This window comes from Elephantulus edwardii, unplaced genomic scaffold (assembly GCF_000299155.1).
Source record: "Elephantulus edwardii isolate Elephantulus edwardi_28Jun2011 unplaced genomic scaffold, EleEdw1.0 scaffold00237, whole genome shotgun sequence".
NCBI classification, from domain to species: domain Eukaryota; kingdom Metazoa; phylum Chordata; class Mammalia; order Macroscelidea; family Macroscelididae; genus Elephantulus; species Elephantulus edwardii.
In genome coordinates, this window is record NW_006399987.1 from 3,645,757 (window position 1) to 3,664,015 (window position 18,259).

Below are 18,259 nucleotides of genomic sequence, written 5' to 3' on the forward strand. Positions count from 1 at the left end.
GTGGTCAGGGACAGGAGGGAGTCAGGGACAGGCTGGGGTCAGGGACAGGCTGTGGTCAGGGACAGGAGGGAGTCAGGGACAGGCTGGGGTCAGGGGCAGGCTGGGGTCAGGGGCAGGCTGGGGTCAGGGACAGGCAGGAATCAGGGACAGGGGGGGATCAGGGACAGATGGGAATGAGAGACAGGCTGGGGTTAGGGACAGGCTGGTGGTGGCAGAGAAAGAAAGTGTGGGAGGTGGGGCTTGCAGGGGCCAGCTAGAGGCAGAGGGCGATTTGGGGCAGGTGACAGTCTCCTGGAGGTGGCCTAGGAAGAGGACTATAAAGGAGGGGCTGGGAACGAATGAGACAGTGAGTGGTCAGGGATGTGGGGGGAGGCGTGGCACAGATGGTGGTCTGGAGGTGGGGGCTTAGTCAGGGTCAAGTAGGTTTAGCTGTATCAAGAGCCAAGTAGGGTCAGTCTTCCTTCTGGACCAAACAAGGGGCGTGGCCGGGGCCAGTCACAGAGGGGCATCAGCGCACGCTGTAGGTAGAGGGTCCTGCCCTGGGCGCAGCCTTGCGCGCGCCCCCCTTGCGCTCCATGCGCGCACCCACCTTGCGCTCCATGCGCTCGGTCTGCAGTTTCCTCTCCTCCGCTCGTTTCTTGCAGTCGTTGATGTGGCGCTCGCGCTCCTTGCGCTCTCGGTACACCGTCTCCTCCAGAAGGAGCAACTGGTTCTGACGGACGGCCAGGGAAGCCAGGGCACCGATTAGCACCCCTACCCTGCTAAGCAGGCCACCGAGTCCTGGGGCGGGGGGAGAAGGCCAGGGGCAGCTGGGGATCGGATTCCGGGGTCAGGAGCTCTAGTTGGGTAGGACCGCGGGAGATGGGGAGGAGGCAGGCGGGCAGGCACCTTGGCGATGTCCCTGGCGTTGAGCGCCTCCTGGTTCACCAGGTGCAGATCCTCCAGCTCGTGTTTGGTCCGCAGCACCTCGGCCTCCATTGTGCCCAGCCGGTTCTCCAAGTTCAGGCTCTCCTCCTGGACGTGATGCAGGCCTATGTCCTGTTCACACCTGCTCCCCTCGTTTGCGTCCATCTCCCCCCGCCCGCAGCAGCCCCTGTCCTCCCACCTGCAGGTAGGCTTTGAGTTGCAGGTATACACTGGTGATGTGTTCCGCCTGCTCCACCTTCATCCGCGCCTTCTCCAGCCGATTCTCCAGGTTCCTAACGGTCTAGAGGGCAGTGGGCGGGGCTGAGGCTCCCTGACCCCGCTTCTACACTACCCCCCAGGGCCCCTTGCCGGCTTCGGTGGCCCCACCTTGGCCACCTCGGAGTTGTTGTTCTGCACTTCGGCCAGCTCGAGCTCCCGCAGGCTGTACTGGAGTTCTAGCTCCTCCAGCCGCTTCTGCCTCAGCTCCACTTCGTGCTGCAGGGCGTTCAGCCGCTTCATCTTCTCACTCAGCCTGTAGTCCAAGAACTCCAGGGCCTGCTGCAGGGCGGAGGCCAGAGCAGGGGCCTGAACCCACCCAGCTGATCCTCCCGCATCACCACCCTTTAGCTGCTTTCTCAAAGGACCCTCATACGATGAGATAGTCCGCATTTGTCACTAGCAGAATTCTTGGTCTTCCTTACTCATCATCTTCCTTATTCAATTTGTTATGTACCGCTGGACAATGACTAGGGATGACATAAGGAGAACTGATGCCTTTGAGCTATGGTGTTGGAGAAGAGTCTTGAATATACCATGGACTGCTAGGAGAACAAACAGGTTTGACCTAGAGAGGGTGAGACCAGGCTGCTCCTTGGAGGAAAGGATTCTGCAGCCTCATCTGGCATATTTTGGACATGTTGCAAGGAGGGACCAGTCCTTGGAGAGGGACGTCATCCTTGGAAGGGTGGAGGGACAGAGAAAGGGAGGAAACCCTCCATGAGATGGATTGACTCAGTGACTGCGGTCCTGAGGGCAGGCATGTCAGAGATGATCAAGCTGGCTCAGAACAGAGCAGGCTCAAGGCTCTTGTATACAGGATTGCTATGAGTTGCTCTCAGTGGCACATAATAACAATTGTTGAATCAGAACCAACTCACAGCTGACCTTCCAGTAGGCTTTCAGAGGCAGTAAAATGCATGACAGGAGACTGCCCATCTTTCTCTCAAGGAGCAGCTGGTGGATTCAAACCATGTGCATCTAGGTTGGCAGCGCAGCTCTTTCTCACTAAGCCACCGGAGCGCCTCAGCTCCTGTCACATATGTCTGAGGCGAGTTTGAGTGCTGAATATACAACTGCCCAAAGGAAAAGCAAATCTGTCTTTGAACAAGTGCAGCTGGAGCCCTCCTCAGAAGCCAGGTGGGGAGACTGTGCCTTGTGTTTGTTGGGCGGCTCCCCAGGAGGGGCAATCCCTGGAGAAAGGGATCATGATTGGGGGAGGGTCAGCGGAAAAGATGGCCAGCAGTGACCGCGAGGTGGGCACGGGGTCAGGCGGTTTTGCTCGGGGCTGCTAACCTGAAAGGTCGGGGTGGTGTGAATCCACTTGGGGAGAAAGATGTTTGGTTCATGGCCCCTGAAACTATAGTGGCAGCTTTTGAGGACAGTCTGGTCTATTTGTGTGTGTGTGTATGTGTGAGTGAGTGAGATTTCTGGGAGTGGAGACTTGGTCTGTTTTGTTCACTGGGGGTTCCCAACACCTGACCCCCAACAGGTACACAGGAGGTATGCAATAATGACTTTCATTGGATGAGGGAGTGCATGGCAGCTGGTGCAGAGAGAGCTCTGAAGGACTGGAGACCAGACAGCACAGTGGGGAGGCTGAGGACAGAGCACAGACAGGGACGGGAGGTGGGAGAGCAAACCTGGCCTGTTCTGTTCTTCAGGTATGGCTTCTCTGACTTCCACTCCCGAATCACTGCCTGCACCACTTTCTCATCTCCCTGCGAGGAGAGGAGCCTGGTCACCCCTCACCCCCGTCCCCTCCCAAGGCAGTGCCCACTGCCCTCCAGGTCCCCCTCGTTGCTGTCTCTGCGCCCACACCTGGAGCAGGTTCACCAGCTGGTTTTGGAGTGCCTTGTTCTCCTCACGGAGCTGGCTGATGGTGTCCTGGTTCTTCTTGATGTTCCATTGGGAGCTCTCGTAAAAGGCCTTCCGGTCGCCCTCTGGGGGGGCAGGCGAGGTGGGCAAGCACAAGCAGAGCATCATTGCAGCGGGGAGAGGAAACATCCCAGAGGGAAGAGCTTTATAACCATGACTTAACGTTCCTGCCGTATGTTACTCTGAGCATTTGCTGTGTGTTGTGTTCTGAACTAAGAGCTTCGTAAGGATCAGATTATATGACGTCAACGGGCGCTATTATGATCACACCAATGTTAAGAGGTGAGAAAACTGAGGCTCAGCTTGTTCAAGGTTACAGACAGTCTCATTCTTGAGTCCACACTTGCAATCACTATCCCATGTTACCCCCCTAATAATAACAACAACCATTAAAACAATGATGCACCAGATTTCCCCGTCTTGGCATGATGCATCTGGGGCTGAGTAACATCTTTGTGGTGGGGGGCTTTCTTGAGCATGGCAATGCAACCTTCAACTCTCACCCCTGGAGACCAGGACCACCACCATCCCTACCTTCCCATTCAGCCAAATGAGACAACCAAAAATGTCCCTGGAAATTGTCAATGGTCCCTTAAGGAGCAAAAATGGTCCCTCTGTATTGAGAACCACGGATTTCTACTTAAGGTGCCATGGTGGTGCAGTGGATTAAACACTGAGTCGCTAACTGGAAGGTCTGCGGTTTGAATCCACCAGCTGCTGCTGGGGAGGGAGATGAGGTAGTGTGCTTCCACAAAGACTTACAGACTTGGAAACCCGAAGGGGCAGTTTCGCTGTGTTGGAATTGATTCCGTGCCAGTGGGGTTGGATTTCCTTTAAATAGCGATTCACTGTGTGCCAGGCACTGTCCTCAACCTTAATGATTTTCAGCTCTGGCCCAAAGGCCAGTGGTTTGAGTCTACCAGCTGCTCCGAGAGAGAGATATAAGCAGTGTCCTTCCGTGCGGTTCATCGTCAGCTATGAGTCAGTTTAAACTTGAGGGCACACAACAACACAGGGGAAGGTCCTCAACAACGTGCTCAAATGTCGCTGTGACCTTGATGTTGGCATAGGAACGGGAAGTGTCTTGTTCAAGTACACAGAGGTCTGTTACACATAGGTTGGAATGACTTGACAGCACTTAGCGGTAACAATTTGGGATAACAATTTGCACCTTCACTATCTCCACTTTACTGATGCAGAAAACTGAGAGGTTCCCCTTAGTACCCGTCGAGTGTTCATACAGAGCTAAGACTTGAATTCCCAAAAAACCAAGCTCTGGCATTCATTCCCCGAGAGCCCCACATCTGATGTTGTCAAGTGCTTTTGAATCAGCCTGTGACTCAAGATGACGCCGTGCACAGTGCGGTCAGACTATTGTGCTCCATAGATCTTTCCTGCGCTGATATTTGGACATGGATTGCCAGGCCTTTCCTCCTAGCTTTAGTCCGGAGGTTCCACTGACCTATATTCAGCATTCATGTAACACACACATCTTTACTCACAGATGAATGATGGCTGCAGTCCTGTGGGTGGAAACCAAACCCGCCCAGGCCTGCTGCATGGGAGGCGAGACTTCTACCACTGACCACTACTGGCCTTTCCACGCATGATAACAAAACCAAGCTGGCATCTCTGCATTGATGCCAACTCATAGTGACTGGCTAAGACAGAGTGGAACTGTCTTGCAGGATGTCATCTTTCCGGAAGCAGACTACCGTATCTTTCTCCCACTGAGTGCCTTGTGGGTTTGAACTGCCAGCCTTTCTGTTAGCCTGCCAGCTTATTCACCGTGTCACCAAGGCTCCTTTCCAATCATTATACCAAAACCAAACCCGCTGCTCTCAGACACATAGGGACCCTCTTAACAAGTTTCTGAGATTGTTCATCTGTATGGGAAATCTGTTTGAATCTTGCTCCTAAAGACCTAATTGTGGGTTTGAACTACTGCTAACCTTTTCACTCAGTATCCCAGCACGGCAGGAAGCTCTGGTGGCCTGTTGCTATTAGTTGTTGTGTACCATCGAGTCGGAACTGACCCATAGCTGACTTTGCAATAGGTTTTCAGAAGCAGCTAATTGCACAGAAAGAGATTGCCCATCCTTCTCCCTCGAAGCAGCTGGTGGACCCAAACTGCGTGCCTTCAAGATTGCAGCGCAGCTTCTTGCCTAGTGGTAAGGCATTGTGCTGTCAACCCGAAGGCAACTGGTTTGAATCCACCAACTGCTCTGCAGGAGAAAGATGGGCAATCTCCTCCCGTGCGACTTACTGCCTCTGAAAATCTGCTGGAGGGTCAGCTATGGGTCGGTTCTGACTCGATGGTATAAGTTACACATCATGCCACCAGAGCTTTCCATGGAAGAGTTTTAATTACACAAAAGTGTGAAATACAGGGTGCTCAATTCTGAGCTCGGGAGAAGTTGTGAAAAAGAAACCAAGAAGCATGTACCAATTTCTGTCTCTAGAAACTGACCACCCAGTCCAATGGCAGTGAGATCACAGGCCCCAGCAGGCACCATGAGAGGACTGGGTGGCCCCGGCTGACCCCTGTCCTGTGTCCTCTGCAACCATCTTACCTAACAGTTGTATCTTCCTTTGTAACTCAGCCACTTGTGCGTGCACAGCCCGCTTCACCCCGATGGGGTGGAGGGGTCCGGACTTAGGACGGCTTGGGTCCCAGGCGCGGGCTGCACCCTTGCCTCGGGGCTGGCCGGCCTTGGCCTGAGGCTGATTGCCTTCGGCCTTGGAGGAGGGCTTTGAAGCTTGGTCCTGAGCAGGCGGAACATTGGCGAAGGCCGCTCTGCACAGCGGAGACGTCATGATTAGAGGGGGCCGGGGGGCCCCTAGGGCTTAGGGGGGCGACTGGGAGTCACTCCTGTCCGGGATCCTGCACGTATCCCTCGGGCTCTGGGGATGCACTTTCCGACAGCTTTGCGGGCCTCTCGGCTTACTCTGGTTGCTAGGTAACCGCTTCCCCCTCCTCCCGGCAGAGCGCGCCCAAGGAAACCGCCGCAGCGCTCATTGGCTGGCACCGCCCGGAGGGGGCGTTCCCCATGGTGGGCGGGGCAGAGCAGCGCCGCAAGTGTGTGTGGGGAGGGAGGGAGGGAGGGGGAGGGAGTGCGCTTTGGAGTCACGTGTTCGTTTTAGTTCCCTTGCCGGGGGTTTTTTGCGGGCATTTTGCAAAAAGCCTTTTTTTTCCGACCGCAGCGCTGCCACTCTCAAGATGGAGGCACCTGGCGCCGCCATTAAGCGCGAGTCTGCGGAGCTATCCTTCCGAGGCTTCGGTCCTACCCAAGATGGCGGTCTCCGCGCCACTGTCCCCGTCTGCCACTCCCAACATGGCGCCCTAGGCCTTCCGCCCTGGGTGTGCGGCCTGCGACAGGAAGTGACGTGGAGGACTTCCGTTTCCCCCCCCAGCCGCAGGAACTGCGGCTGCTGGGCTCGTGGGGGAGGGGGCGGTGCTGTACGTATTGACCTTTGGCCCTGGCCTCGTGTAAGTGATGAATTGGTGAATGAAAAGTCAGCTGAGTTTTCTAAAAGGGGCGGCTGAAGGGGGTGTGTGTTGCGGGGAGACGATTTAACCCCTCGGGCTTTAGTGGCGGGAGTTGAACAACTCGCGCCCCGACTCTAGGGAACCGAGGTTTTGGCGATTACTCCCCTTGTTTGATCGCGCAGGTTGACCCTCGCCTTGGCTGGGCTTTGGGGGGGGGGGCAGGATGGGACCCTGATGTCCCATTATGTGACGGGGAGGAGTGTCCGCCATTGGCTCCCTTTTCTCGCCGCAGCGTCCATCGCCCCTTCCCCTTCTTCCTCCTGAACTTGTTTCCGGCCCCGGAACCTCAGGAGCGATGTTGCTGCTGCCATCGCTGCTGCTGCTGCTCCCCTATTGTTCAGCCGTGGAGGTCAAGCGGCCCCGGGGCGTCTCCCTGTCCAGTGAGTGCCCCTGTCCACCCCTCGCCAGGCCGGAGGTGGGGGGACAGTCGGCCTTTGTCTCCTGTGATGGGCGCCCAAAAGCCTTTTGCTCCATTTCCCAGCTTCTGGGTAGAGAAGTTGGTAGGGTCGGCTGGCGGGGGCGATGGAGGTGATAGGTGGTTGAAGGGGGGCTTCTTCCTGCCCCGGGATGAACCCCTTTGTGTCCTCTCCAGACCACCACTTCTACGACGAGTCCAAGCCTTTCACTTGCCTCGATGGCTCTGCCACCATCCCTTTCGATCAGGTCAACGACGATTACTGTGACTGCAAAGATGGTTCAGACGAACCAGGTGAGCCTTTTCTTCATTCATTCATTCATTCATTCATTCGTCAGGCATTGCGTCAACACCTGCAGAATTTCAGGCTGCCTCAGTTAACCAGCCTGGACCCAAGTCCACCTTGAACTGGCTTACCTGTTGAATGGGGGGCAAGAAATGCGAGGCTGGTGTTCTGGGGAGGCAGCCACAGGGCCCACCCCTACAGCCTGGACGTCAGGAAAGGCTTCTTGGAGGATCCTGCAGGGTGTTGTGGACAATGGTGTGAGCGGGTGCACACACCCAGAGGCGCGAAGAGGACGGATAGAAGAGCATTGGAATCCAGGGAGCCCTGGTGGCATAGTAGCAAGGAGCTGCACTGCGATCCCAGAGGCGCACGGTTCAAATCCAACAGATGCTCTGCTGGAGAAGGGACAATCTCCTCCTGTACCAATCAGATCCGATTTGACTGTACCCACATAAGATAATAAAATAAAAGAAAAAATTTTTTTAAAAAAAGAGCAGCGTAATCCAAGAGCAAGAGGCTGATAGCATCCTGTTTGGAAGAGCTTAGATTCCAGCCCTGAGTGTGGCTTCTCCTCCTCCTTCCTGTGTTTTCTTGGAGAGAGAGAGAGAGAGAGAGAGAGAGAGAGAGAGAGAGAGAGAGAGTGTGTGTGTGTGTGTGTGTGTGTGTGTGTGTGTGTGTGTGGTGGGGGTCGTGCCTAGCCCTGAGCAGACCCTGCCCACCTGCATACCTCTTTTCGCCCAGGTACTGCAGCCTGTCCTAATGGCAGCTTCCACTGTGCCAACGCTGGCTACAAGCCCCTGTATATCCCCTCCAGTCGGGTCAACGATGGAGTGTGTGGTGAGTGAAGGTGTCTCCCGGTGGGGAGAGGCAGGCCAGCGGGGATGTCCAGGGAGAAAGTTCTGATGGCAGCCCACCTCTGCTCTCAGACTGCTGTGACGGGACAGATGAGTACAACAGCGGCATCGTCTGTGAGAATACCTGCAAGTACGTGGCACCTCCGCTGAACCGGGCCCCCCTCGCTTTTCCCGCCTTTGTGGCTCTCTGCCAGGCATCGCGGGAGCCTGTCGTGACTGGCCTGGCCGTGGTGCACACCTTTCCCTAACTCAGCAGATGAGGGCACTGGAATCGAGAGGGTCGAATGGCTTCCCCAGGGCTGTGTAGCTGGGAGCTAGCAGAACCTGGGCTCAGACTGGAGTCCGTCAGCTTTTCACTGCCATGCTCCGCAGCTGAACTGGAGAATGTAACTTAAGTGTCTTTGTGCAGGCCTTGTGAGCCCCCGTCGGCTCAGAGCAAGGCCGCCGTGGGGAGTGAGGATGGGGGTATCTGAAGGTCCAGTCAGAGAAGCTCCACATCCCAGCACTGACGTAAACTTTTTTGGTTCCAGATCATATAAGTAGAGGGTGGGTGGAACACAGCACATATGTGCTACCTAGATTGTCTGTCTGTCTGGTAGTCTCATTTTGCCTTTCTCTCTGGGCAGCCGAGTTCTGGCTTCATGCTCCCAGTGACGGTGGGCAAAGCCTGCTCACTGCTTCCCCCTCGGGCCAGGGATGTAGAGTACTGGTCCTGAGACCTGGAGACTGGAGGGAGAACTGCTTTCTCTCTCTAGGCCTTTCCCAGTGTGGGGCCAGGTGGGCTGAGCCCTTTGGGAGTTACAGACCTGGTGGGCCCCGAGTGCCCCCTAGCGGTGGCCTGTATGTCCCCTCCCCCCAGAGAGAAGGGCCGTAAGGAGAGGGAGACCCTGCAGCAGATGGCGGAGGTCACCCGGGAGGGGTTCCGCCTGAAGAAGATCCTCATTGAGGACTGGAAGAAGGCCCGGGAGGAGAAGCAGGTGAGGGCCCCCCACCCCTCCCCAGGGCTTTCCCCCAAGAGGTCCAGGTGCCTTGGGCGAGAGGCTAGGGCTGGCCAGGCCAGCAGGTCCAGGTGGGGTTGATCCCTGCCCCCCAACTAGTGTCCTGGGGCGAGTTACTGCTTGTCTGCGCTGGGCTTTGCTCACTGTCCGTCAGGGAGGCAGGGGTTTGGTTATAGGTTATCAGGTGGGAGTTGTGGGCACAGATGTTGAGAGCAGAGCTCTGCACGTTAGCCTGAGCTGGGCTTGCCGGCGTTCCACCACCTCCCAGGGATAGGAGGGGCACCTCTTTGCGTTCTGGTCACTTGTCTACTGGGTGACGGCTGCCCAGTTCTGGGGAGGACTCAGCAAGGTGATCGTGAGTTCGCAGGGTGGGCCCTGTGAGGGCCTGAAGAGGCTGCGTCTCCTTAGCTCTCCTGCAGCCCCTCAGTCTTTTTGACGGCACAGAATCCTCACTGTTCCGGGCTTCTGCCTGGCCGGAGAAGATTGCACATCCCTCTCTTCGTACCTCACAACTCCTCTCAAGTTGAGAGAGCAGTGGGGGAACCACGTTGGGAGATGAGCTCCAAGTACCCTCAGCCCTCCTGAGGATCCTGGCAGGAGGCCAGGCTGAGGTGCTAGCCGAGATGTCAGGGAGAAAGCAAGCTCTTGGGGGCTCAGGCTTGACTGAGTGGCCTGGTCTGGCCTGGCCTGACCGGAGACTCTGGCCACTTGTCTGTCCTTTTGGCCGCAACCTGCCTAGTGCCCCCCTTCCTTCTTGGCGTAACTGACCTTAGAGGTGCAGAACATGTCAAACGCTGGGCAGGAGTGGGAACCACATCTGGACCTGCCTCGGGGGCACATTGTCCAGTGGGAAGGACCACCCAGGGCAGCTAGGAGGAGAGAGGCTCAGGTCAGGAGGCACAGAGGGGATAAGTCCCCTCCACATCCTGTACCTCTTGTCGTGGGTAGTAGAGATGACTTCCTGGAAGAGATTCTTTTTTATTGTGATTTTAACAAAGGTTTACAGAAAGGTTGGGCTCTCATTCATTGTTGCACATTTTCCTCTCTCTCTCTCTCTCCCTGGTCCACATTGCAGTGCACCCCTTGTTCCACGTTTTTGTCATACAGATAATGTCTAATCACACATTAATCTTTTCAGATAGTCCTTCTCTGTTCTGATGAAGTGTTCATTATCAAACCACTCTTCCTATTCTCCCCACAACCTCCCACGTCAGTCCTGTTTTATAACAGCAGTGTTATGCAGTATTTGTCCCTTTGTGACTGAGATATTTCACTCAGCATAATGTCCTCCAAGCTCCCCCATGTTGTGTAATGTTTTACAACTTCATTGTTTTTCAATGCTTTGTGATACTCAGTTGTGTGAATGTACCATAGTTTTTCTATCCAGTTGTAGAGAGGCACTTGGGTTACTTCCGTCTCTTTCTAACTGTGAATAATGGAGCAGTGAGCATGGGTTTGCATGTATCATCTGTTTGAGTGGTGACTCTGGTTTCTTTAGGGTATATTCCCAGTAGTGGAATTGTTGGGTCAAAAGGTGTTTCTATTTCCAACTTTTTGAGAAAGCAGCAGACCACTCTCCGTAATGGCTGCATCATTTTACACTCCCACCAGCAGTGAATTAGAGTTGCCGTCTGTCCACAACCTCGCCAGCATTGGTGGTTTGCCGCCCTGTTGAACTTTGCTGTTGTTGCCGGGGCAAGATGTTACCTCATAGTTGTTTTGAAGGAGATTATTTCTGTCTGAGGTGAAAACTAGGCTAGTTTGGGGTTAGCCATGGGGATCTTCTAGGCAGAAGGGACAGCGTCCACAAAGACCAAGAGACCCAGGAGCGTTTTGGGGTCTGAGTGTTGTTCAGAAAGTCTGGATCCTGGTGTGAGGCAGGGATGAGCGGGAGGGGTGGGAGAGACCTTTCAGGAACCTGCCCAGGGCTCCTGTCCAGAGGCCGAGGGAATGGTAGTGAGGGGACAGACCCCGTGAGGAGGTCTTGCCCCCCGGGTGTCCTGTGGACAAGAGGCAGGGAGATGCAAAGCGATGAGGATGGGGCCAAGCAGCAGAACGGGGCTCCCGTCTTCTTCCCACCCAGAAAAAGCTCGTTGAGCTCCAGGAGGGGAAGAAATCCCTGGAGGACCAGGTGGACACGCTGCGGATGGTGAAGGAGGAGGCCGAGAAGCCAGAGAAGGAAGCCAAAGAGCAGCATCGGAAGCTGTGGGAAGGTACGTGCGGGCAGCCCGGGCGCTCGCCCTTCTGCCCCAGGCAGGGCCGGCCCGGACCTGTTGCTTGTGATTCCGACTAGAATGGCTCCTTATTTCCTTCTGCGCCTGCTCATCTTTGTGTGTTGGTCGGTCATCCTCTCGGTAATTCTGTAGTGACTTGTGGCACGAAATCAGGAGTCTTCGCAGAAGGGACTTGATTCTCCTTTTTGCTGACTGACTGAGGACACTGCTGTTCAGGGAGCACCTTTCACAGCCCACATCCCTGGCTTGGGGATCCTCGGACCCCGCACGCAGCGTGTGGACGGGGGTCTCTGCTTAGGCTGGGTTACTTCCGGCCCCGCCTAGCCCTCCTGGGACACCCCTGGGCCACAGCTTCATGGCTGAGGGGTCCCCATGCAGTTAGCCATTTTGGATTTTCCTTTGCGTCGCCCTTGCCCCTTGACGTGTCTGGAATCCCCCCCCGGCCAGGCAGCCTCTGGCGTTGCTGCGGTGCCTCGGCTGTCCTCGCTGACTGGTCAGAGCCTGGTCCTTTTTGAAGGGATGACCTGACCTTCTTTATCACGATCTTCCTTGTGTTGTTGGCTGTGACTTTGGACCCGAGAAGTCGCAGAGTCAAGCTGCTGGGCGTCGTGGCCGCTGGCTGGGCGACTGTGGAGTCTGATGTCAGGCCTGTGGTGTCTCTGGGCGCCTGTAAGGATGGGAGGACTCTTTCCTCTGTCTGGCATTTCTCGCTGTTGGTAGGCTGTGCGGCCATGACAGGAAGTCTTGAGGTGCTCATCTGTTGAGGGGAGTGGGAACCCCAGCCCTGGAGCAAGCCAGGGGGAGTCAGGGCAGGGGCCTCCCCAAACTATGATGAGGACAAGGCATTGCTGACAAGACTCAGAGGTGAACTGTTAAGTTTTATTCCCAGGAACTAGGGGGCCAGTGGGAACCGAGCGCGTGTGGTCACCCCCCATCTCTCTGAGCATCTGTGCTCCCTTCCCCCGCCGCCAGCTGGTTCACCCTCTTTTTTTGAAACCAGCCAGCCAGCATTTGCCGAGCACCTGCTCCGAGTCAGGACACACAGGGCCTGGGGGACAGCGGTGACCAAGGCCACCGGAGCCCCTGCCACCGGCGAGTGCAGGTTAAAGGCCCGCTGGGATCTCTTCGACCACAGCTTTTCTAGTGCGGGGAGAGATGATGAGGCGTACGGCCTCCTTTTAACGGCTGCGTAGTATTCTATCCTCTGGTTCAGGCAGAATCTGTTCAGACCAATTACTGGGGTTTCCCCCTGTCTTTGTAGTACATTTTGTAGTTTTTGTGATTTAGGTTTCGAAGTTAAGTCTTCTCATGTTTTACTCTTTGCCTTCAGTGCTAGGTCCAGGGAGAGAGAGCACCTCCCCGCCAGGCCTGTTTTAAGAAAGAGCGTTTCCAAGTCTTTTCTTTGCCTGCCCCCCTCGTTTCACAGTGCCGAGAGCACCCATTCCTGTGTGTCCTGGCAGACTCGGGCCGGTTTTTCCCTCGGACACGTTCTCAGCGTGAGGCTGCTGAGTCACAGCTCAGGGCTCCACATCTTGACCCAGATCCCAGAGGATGACAGATTGAGCCTGGCTCTGGGGGCCTGTGCCTCGCGTTGGCGTGCGACTGTGCCCTGAGCAGCCGCGTGACCCCAAAAGTCCCTTCCCTGCCCAAGTCTTAGTCCCGGCTTCTGTGGAGGGCAGTGGTCAGCCCTGTCTGAGGGAGCATCGTGGGATCGCACGGCTCTGAGTGACCCCAGAGGACAGGGTCGGACTGCGCGTAGGGTCCCCGAGGCTGAGCTGTCACAGGAGCAGACTGCCCCCTTGCTCTCCCGCGGCGCGCCTGCTGGCTTCCATCTGCCACTTTCTCAGTTAGCAGCCAAAACACTCGGGAAACCGGGGCGTCGCCACAGCCTGGGCCGAGCCAAGGCCTGGTACACAGCACAGGCTTAATAACTGCAGCCCCTGCTCTCGGTGGGGATGAGGGGACCCTCCAGTGGCCAGGGCCCTGCACCGTGGCCTCTTTGGGGAACAAGCTAGCTCCCCCTAGCCAGTCCCCTCGGGTCCCCCTGAATGCCATCGCTGCTCCCTCCTCATCGGACCTCCTGGGCGTGGAGCTTAGCCTTCTCCCAGTCTCATCAGCCCCTGCGAGTGACAGCCTGGTCTCTCTTCTGTGTCTCCCTCAGCGATGTCTCTCTGCAGGTCAGGACAGCTCGCTGTCCTTCCTTCCACTTGTTCAAATTCCAAGCCTTGGGATCTTCCCTCCCTCTCTCTCTCTCCATCGCACCTAATCTGTCCCATCGGCAAACTCCATCGCCACCACCTGCAGAGTTGGCCCAGAATCGACCCTTCTTCCTGCCTTCCCAGCATCTACCCAACCTGTGCCTCCACCCTCGTGCCCCAGGCTGACCCCAGCCCCAGCCTGACTCGGCCTGGAGCCTCCTCTGTCACGAATTTCCCGTGCCCCCTTCCTAAGTCTTCCCCCTCGCTCACTCTGCATTGGCCGTGGCGGTACCCCACTGGTCCTCCCCCTCGACCCAGAGGACTGGGGTCTTCGTGACTTCTGTCCACACTGGAGGGCCTGGCACACAGTGGGTGCTGGGGGCAAATGGTCCTGTGGGGTGTCGGTGCTGGGAGCCGCCAGCGGGGCATAGGCTGATGGGCTGACCGCTCCACAGAGCAGCAGGCTGCCTCCAAGGCCCAGAAGGAGCAGGAGCGGGCGGCCAGTGCCTTCCAGGAGCTGGACGACAACGTAGATGGGATGTGAGTGTCCCCGCCTGCCGCCCTGCCCCAGGACTGGGTCCCATCCCCCACCTTGGCCTTTAGAGACCAGTCTGAGCCCTTTGCCCGTCACCACCAGCTCCCCTTCTCTCTGGCTGGGGGCCTCTATGTCCTCTGTGAGATGGGTACACACTGCAGAGGGAGGGGACAGTCCCTCTCCCACTCTGTTCCTGACCTCTTGGGCAGAAGCCAGTCCTGCTTTGAGTGCCGGCTGTTCCTCAGAGCTGGCCTATTGACCTCAGGCCAGTGACCCATTGAGGGTACGCTGAGCAGGTGAGAAGCCGCACAGAGCCTAGGATGATGAGGTGGTCTTGGAGACAGGATCGTGGGAGCAGGGTGTGACACCCAGGCCACTGACCCATGTGGGTCATGGGGGCTTGACTAGAGAGGGCACAGGACAGCCTTGCTGTGTTGGATTCTGAAGGTGAGGGGAGGTGGACCCTTGGTGGGTTTGGAGAAATGGGGGTCTTTGGGTCTTCCAATCTCACTCCTTTTGTTGACCCCCTTCAAGATTGTGGAATCAGCGAGCTGGGTGGCAGAGGACCTGGCCCACCTCGGGGGTGAGGGCCAGAGTAGGGCTCCCAGCCCCAGACCTCCCCACTTCATGTGGCCCCACCATTTCCACTACTTCTAATCCTGGGGAGGGGCCCTGCACAGAGGGTGACCAGACACCATGGGGTGCCCATGTCTGCAGGGTGCCTGGCTGGGAGCAAGGGGTCCCACCTCCCTGACCATATGTCCCTCTCCCACCCCCACAGGGTCTCCCTGACTGAGCTGCAGACCCACCCAGAGCTGGACACGGATGGGGACATGGCACTGTCAGAAGGAGAAGCCCAGGTACCCCCCACTGCCCCTCAACCTGGACCTTTAGAGCAAGCTCCCTCCAGGGTGACCTTGGGGCAGTGGGTGGGGACAGGCTGGCTCAGGGCCACTCCCATGGAAAGCTCCCTGCTGGCTTCAGGCCAGGGGCCTCGGGGGTACCCAGCTGTGGCCAACACTGCCCGCCACGCCTGAGCGAGCTGGAATGGCCGCTGCCCAGGGCAGCTTTTCCCAGTGTGTGGGGCTTGGCATCATGGCGCCCCCACATCTGCCTCCACTCACGTCTGCCTCACCCCATGTCTACCTCCACCCCGAGAGCCCCCTCCTGGCTCCTCAAGTGTGTGTATCTCCGTGGCCTCTCCAAAAGGCCTGCAGCTGTCCTCCCCTCACCTCCCCCTCCCCTACCACTCCTCAGGTCCCCTTTGTGGCCATCCACCTCCCGATCCCTGCCCGCTGCTGGGTCCCTTCCTTGGGGGTCTGGTGCTCTCCGGGACTCTTCTTTCTCTCAGCCTGTCCCTCTGGTGATGGACAGTGACCTCACCCCCCGCCCCTCTCCTACAGGCTTGTGCTGTCCCCTTGTGGCCACCGCTTCTCCTAACCTCCCTTAGGGTCAGGGGCCAGCTGGGCACCCTGGGGCTGGGGACGGGGACTCTTATGTCGTGCCCGGCATCACAGCCTAAGAACCCCACCTTTGCCGGCACCCACGGGAGGGGACACAGAGGCCCCAGTCTTGACACCATCCTGACACCACAGGCCCTCCTTGGCGGGGACTCGCAGGCGGACGCCACAGCCTTCTATGACCGGGTCTGGGCTGCCATTCGGGACAAGTACCGGTCTGAGGTCAGTGGGAGAGGGGCCCCTGTGTTCCCCCAACCCCTTCTACCACCTCGTGGAGGTGCCACCTCGTCCTGGCACAGGCCCACCCCGGCCATCCCCTCCCCAGACCCTCCAAGGAGGGGAGGCCTCCCTTGGGGCAGCGGGGCAATGGAGTGAGTGTGGACCCCGGCCTGGGTGCCGGGTGGGTGGACCCTGCGTGCACAGCATCAACCCCATCCCCTCGGCCTCCCAGGTGCTGCCCACTGAGCCTCCTGCGCCCACTGCTGACCTGACAGAGCCCAAGGAGGAGCAGCCGCCACCAGTGCCCTCCCCGCCCCTGGAGGAAGTGGAGGAGGAGGAGGAGGAGGCTGAAGAGGAGGAAGAGGAAGAGGAGGAAGAGGCTGAGGCTGAGGTGCAGGGAGAGCAGCCCAAGGTGTGTGAGGGGAAGGGGCTGGCAGGGTCAGGGGTCCACGGCTGACTTTCCCCTCCCTCAGGAGCGCCTGCCCCCACAGGTGCCCCCCCAGCCGGCCAGCCCCACCGAGGAGGACAAGATGCCGCCCTACGACGAGGAGACCCAGGCCCTCATCGACGGTGAGGCTGGGCCCCGAGCGGCCTCTGTCAGCGGGTGTGCTGGCCGCTTCCTGTGCTTCCTCCCTCTCTCCCAGCAGCCCCACGGCCTCTGAGGAGAAGATCCCACACTCAGTCCCACCAGCCTCCTTCACAGGGGTCCCTGGCCCCACCCTCTCCTGCAGTGGGTTGGGGTGGCAGAGCTAGGAGGGGCTCCTGGAGGAAATGCTGGGAGGCCTGCCCCACCCAGCAGCCCAGGGACCCTCCTGCGTCCTCACAGGCCCGGCTTGTTTGTGTCACGCCGACGGGCAAGGAGCCAGCCCTGTTCCCCACTGCGCGTCCCGCTGCCCAGGGCCCGGGTGGGCTCTGCCAGGCGCCCACAGCGCTCCTGGGGCCCAGTCGTGCCAGAGCAGGCCGGGGGTGGGGGTGGTGGGGATGGGGTGGGGGCAGCAGCTGTACACCTTCTCTCCTTCCCTCCCGTGGCGGCACCTTTGACCTCCTTGCCCCTCCCCCAGCTGCCCAGGAGGCCCGCGACAAGTTTGAGGAAGCCGAGAAGTCCTTGAGGGAAATGGAAGAGTCCATCAGGTGCGGGGCCCCCTGGTCCCCCGCCCCACAGCCCTGCGCCTGGGCTCCCTAGAGGAGGTGGTAATTGGGTATCACCGAGGTAACAGGAGAAGGTGGCTCCCGTGGGAGGGGCCCGGGTGGGAGCCCCAGCTCTGCGAGGCTGAGGCCCTGGGCCTGCTCCTGTCCACCGCAACCCCTCACCGCCCTGCTGCCCTCCAGGAACCTGGAGCAGGAGATCTCCTTCGACTTTGGCCCCAACGGGGAGTTCGCTTACCTCTACAGCCAGTGCTACGAGCTCACCACCAACGAGTGCGTGGGGCTGCTCTCCAGGGAAGGGGCGCGGGGGCTGGGCTTTGAGCACTCTGGATGTGGGGACACTGCAGCTGGTGGTGTCTCCTGTGTCCCCCTGCTCATCAGCTCTGTCCTGTGACAGGTACGTCTATCGGCTCTGTCCCTTCAAGCTTGTCTCACAGAAACCCAAACACGGAGGCTCCCCCACCAGCCTTGGGTGAGTGTCTGGGGTCACATGCCCTCTGCTCTGCCCCCACGCCCCCGGCCAGCCCTCAGCAACCCCCTCTCCACAGCACGTGGGGCTCCTGGGCCGGCCCCGAGCACGACAAGTTCAGTGCCATGAAGTACGAGCAGGGCACAGGCTGCTGGCAGGGCCCCAATCGCTCCACCACAGTGAGTTCCTGGCCCTCAGTGGGCGGGTGGAGGGTCTGGCTCCAGCCGCAGAGCCCACCCAGCCACCACTGGCCCTGCCCCAGGTGCGGCTCCTGTGTGGGAAGGAGACGGTGGTGACCAGCACAACAGAGCCCAGCCGCTGTGAGTACCTCATGGAGCTGACCACACCGGCCGCCTGTCCGGAGCCACCGCCAGAGCCGCCCGCTGACGGGGACCATGATGAGCTCTAGCTGCTGAGCCTGGGACGAGGTAGCAGGCTGGGGGGCTGGGGTCTGGCTGCCAGCCTCGGTGCCCCGTGCCCCACTGACCCCTCCATCTCTCCTTCTCTTCCTCCTGTCCCAGAACCCGAGACCATGACCCAGCCCCATCGAAATGCCCACCTCTCACATGTGTGGATCCAGGCTGCTCCTGGTCCTCCTCCAGCAGACAAGAACAGTGCCTGGTTCTGTGGGGGCCACACTGGGCCCTAAGGGGCACGCTAGGACACAACCTTGGAGCCTGTGCCCCTACTGGTGGCTTGCCCCTGTCCACTTCCCTGGTGGGAGTGAGTGAATTGATCTGTGACGTGGAAAATAATAAACGTGGCTGCCACCAGTCCCGTGTCTGCGTCTTGCTTTGCTTGCGTGAAATGGGGCCGGGTGGGAGGCTGGGAAGGA

The 18,259-nt window shown here is 58.4% G+C and overlaps 2 protein-coding genes across 2 annotated transcripts in view; one reads left to right on the forward strand and one right to left on the reverse strand.

Moving 5' to 3' along the window:
- CCDC151 (coiled-coil domain containing 151) overlaps positions 1 to 5,877 on the reverse strand; it is a 9,960-nt gene extending 4,083 nt beyond the window's left edge. The window contains exons 1-7 of the mRNA XM_006898856.1: positions 5,634 to 5,877; positions 3,004 to 3,125; positions 2,826 to 2,903; positions 1,294 to 1,461; positions 1,106 to 1,207; positions 889 to 1,014; positions 590 to 712 (exon numbers count right to left, since the gene is read on the reverse strand). Coding sequence (XP_006898918.1) covers positions 590 to 712; positions 889 to 1,014; positions 1,106 to 1,207; positions 1,294 to 1,461; positions 2,826 to 2,903; positions 3,004 to 3,125; positions 5,634 to 5,877 — 963 coding nt within the window. The remainder of the gene's footprint in view (positions 1 to 589; positions 713 to 888; positions 1,015 to 1,105; positions 1,208 to 1,293; positions 1,462 to 2,825; positions 2,904 to 3,003; positions 3,126 to 5,633) is intronic.
- A 1,028-nt stretch (positions 5,878 to 6,905) lies between these two features.
- Positions 6,906 to 17,833, forward strand: PRKCSH (protein kinase C substrate 80K-H). The gene is made up of 16 exons (XM_006898795.1): positions 6,906 to 6,990; positions 7,203 to 7,319; positions 8,053 to 8,148; positions 8,238 to 8,295; positions 9,025 to 9,142; positions 11,247 to 11,376; positions 14,051 to 14,135; positions 14,912 to 14,990; positions 15,726 to 15,812; positions 16,042 to 16,221; positions 16,283 to 16,379; positions 16,871 to 16,940; positions 17,139 to 17,228; positions 17,353 to 17,427; positions 17,504 to 17,603; positions 17,687 to 17,833. The coding sequence occupies exons 1-16, from the start codon at positions 6,906 to 6,908 to the stop codon at positions 17,831 to 17,833; spliced, it is 1,614 nt and encodes a 537-aa protein (XP_006898857.1).
- The last annotated feature ends 426 nt before the right edge of the window (positions 17,834 to 18,259 follow it).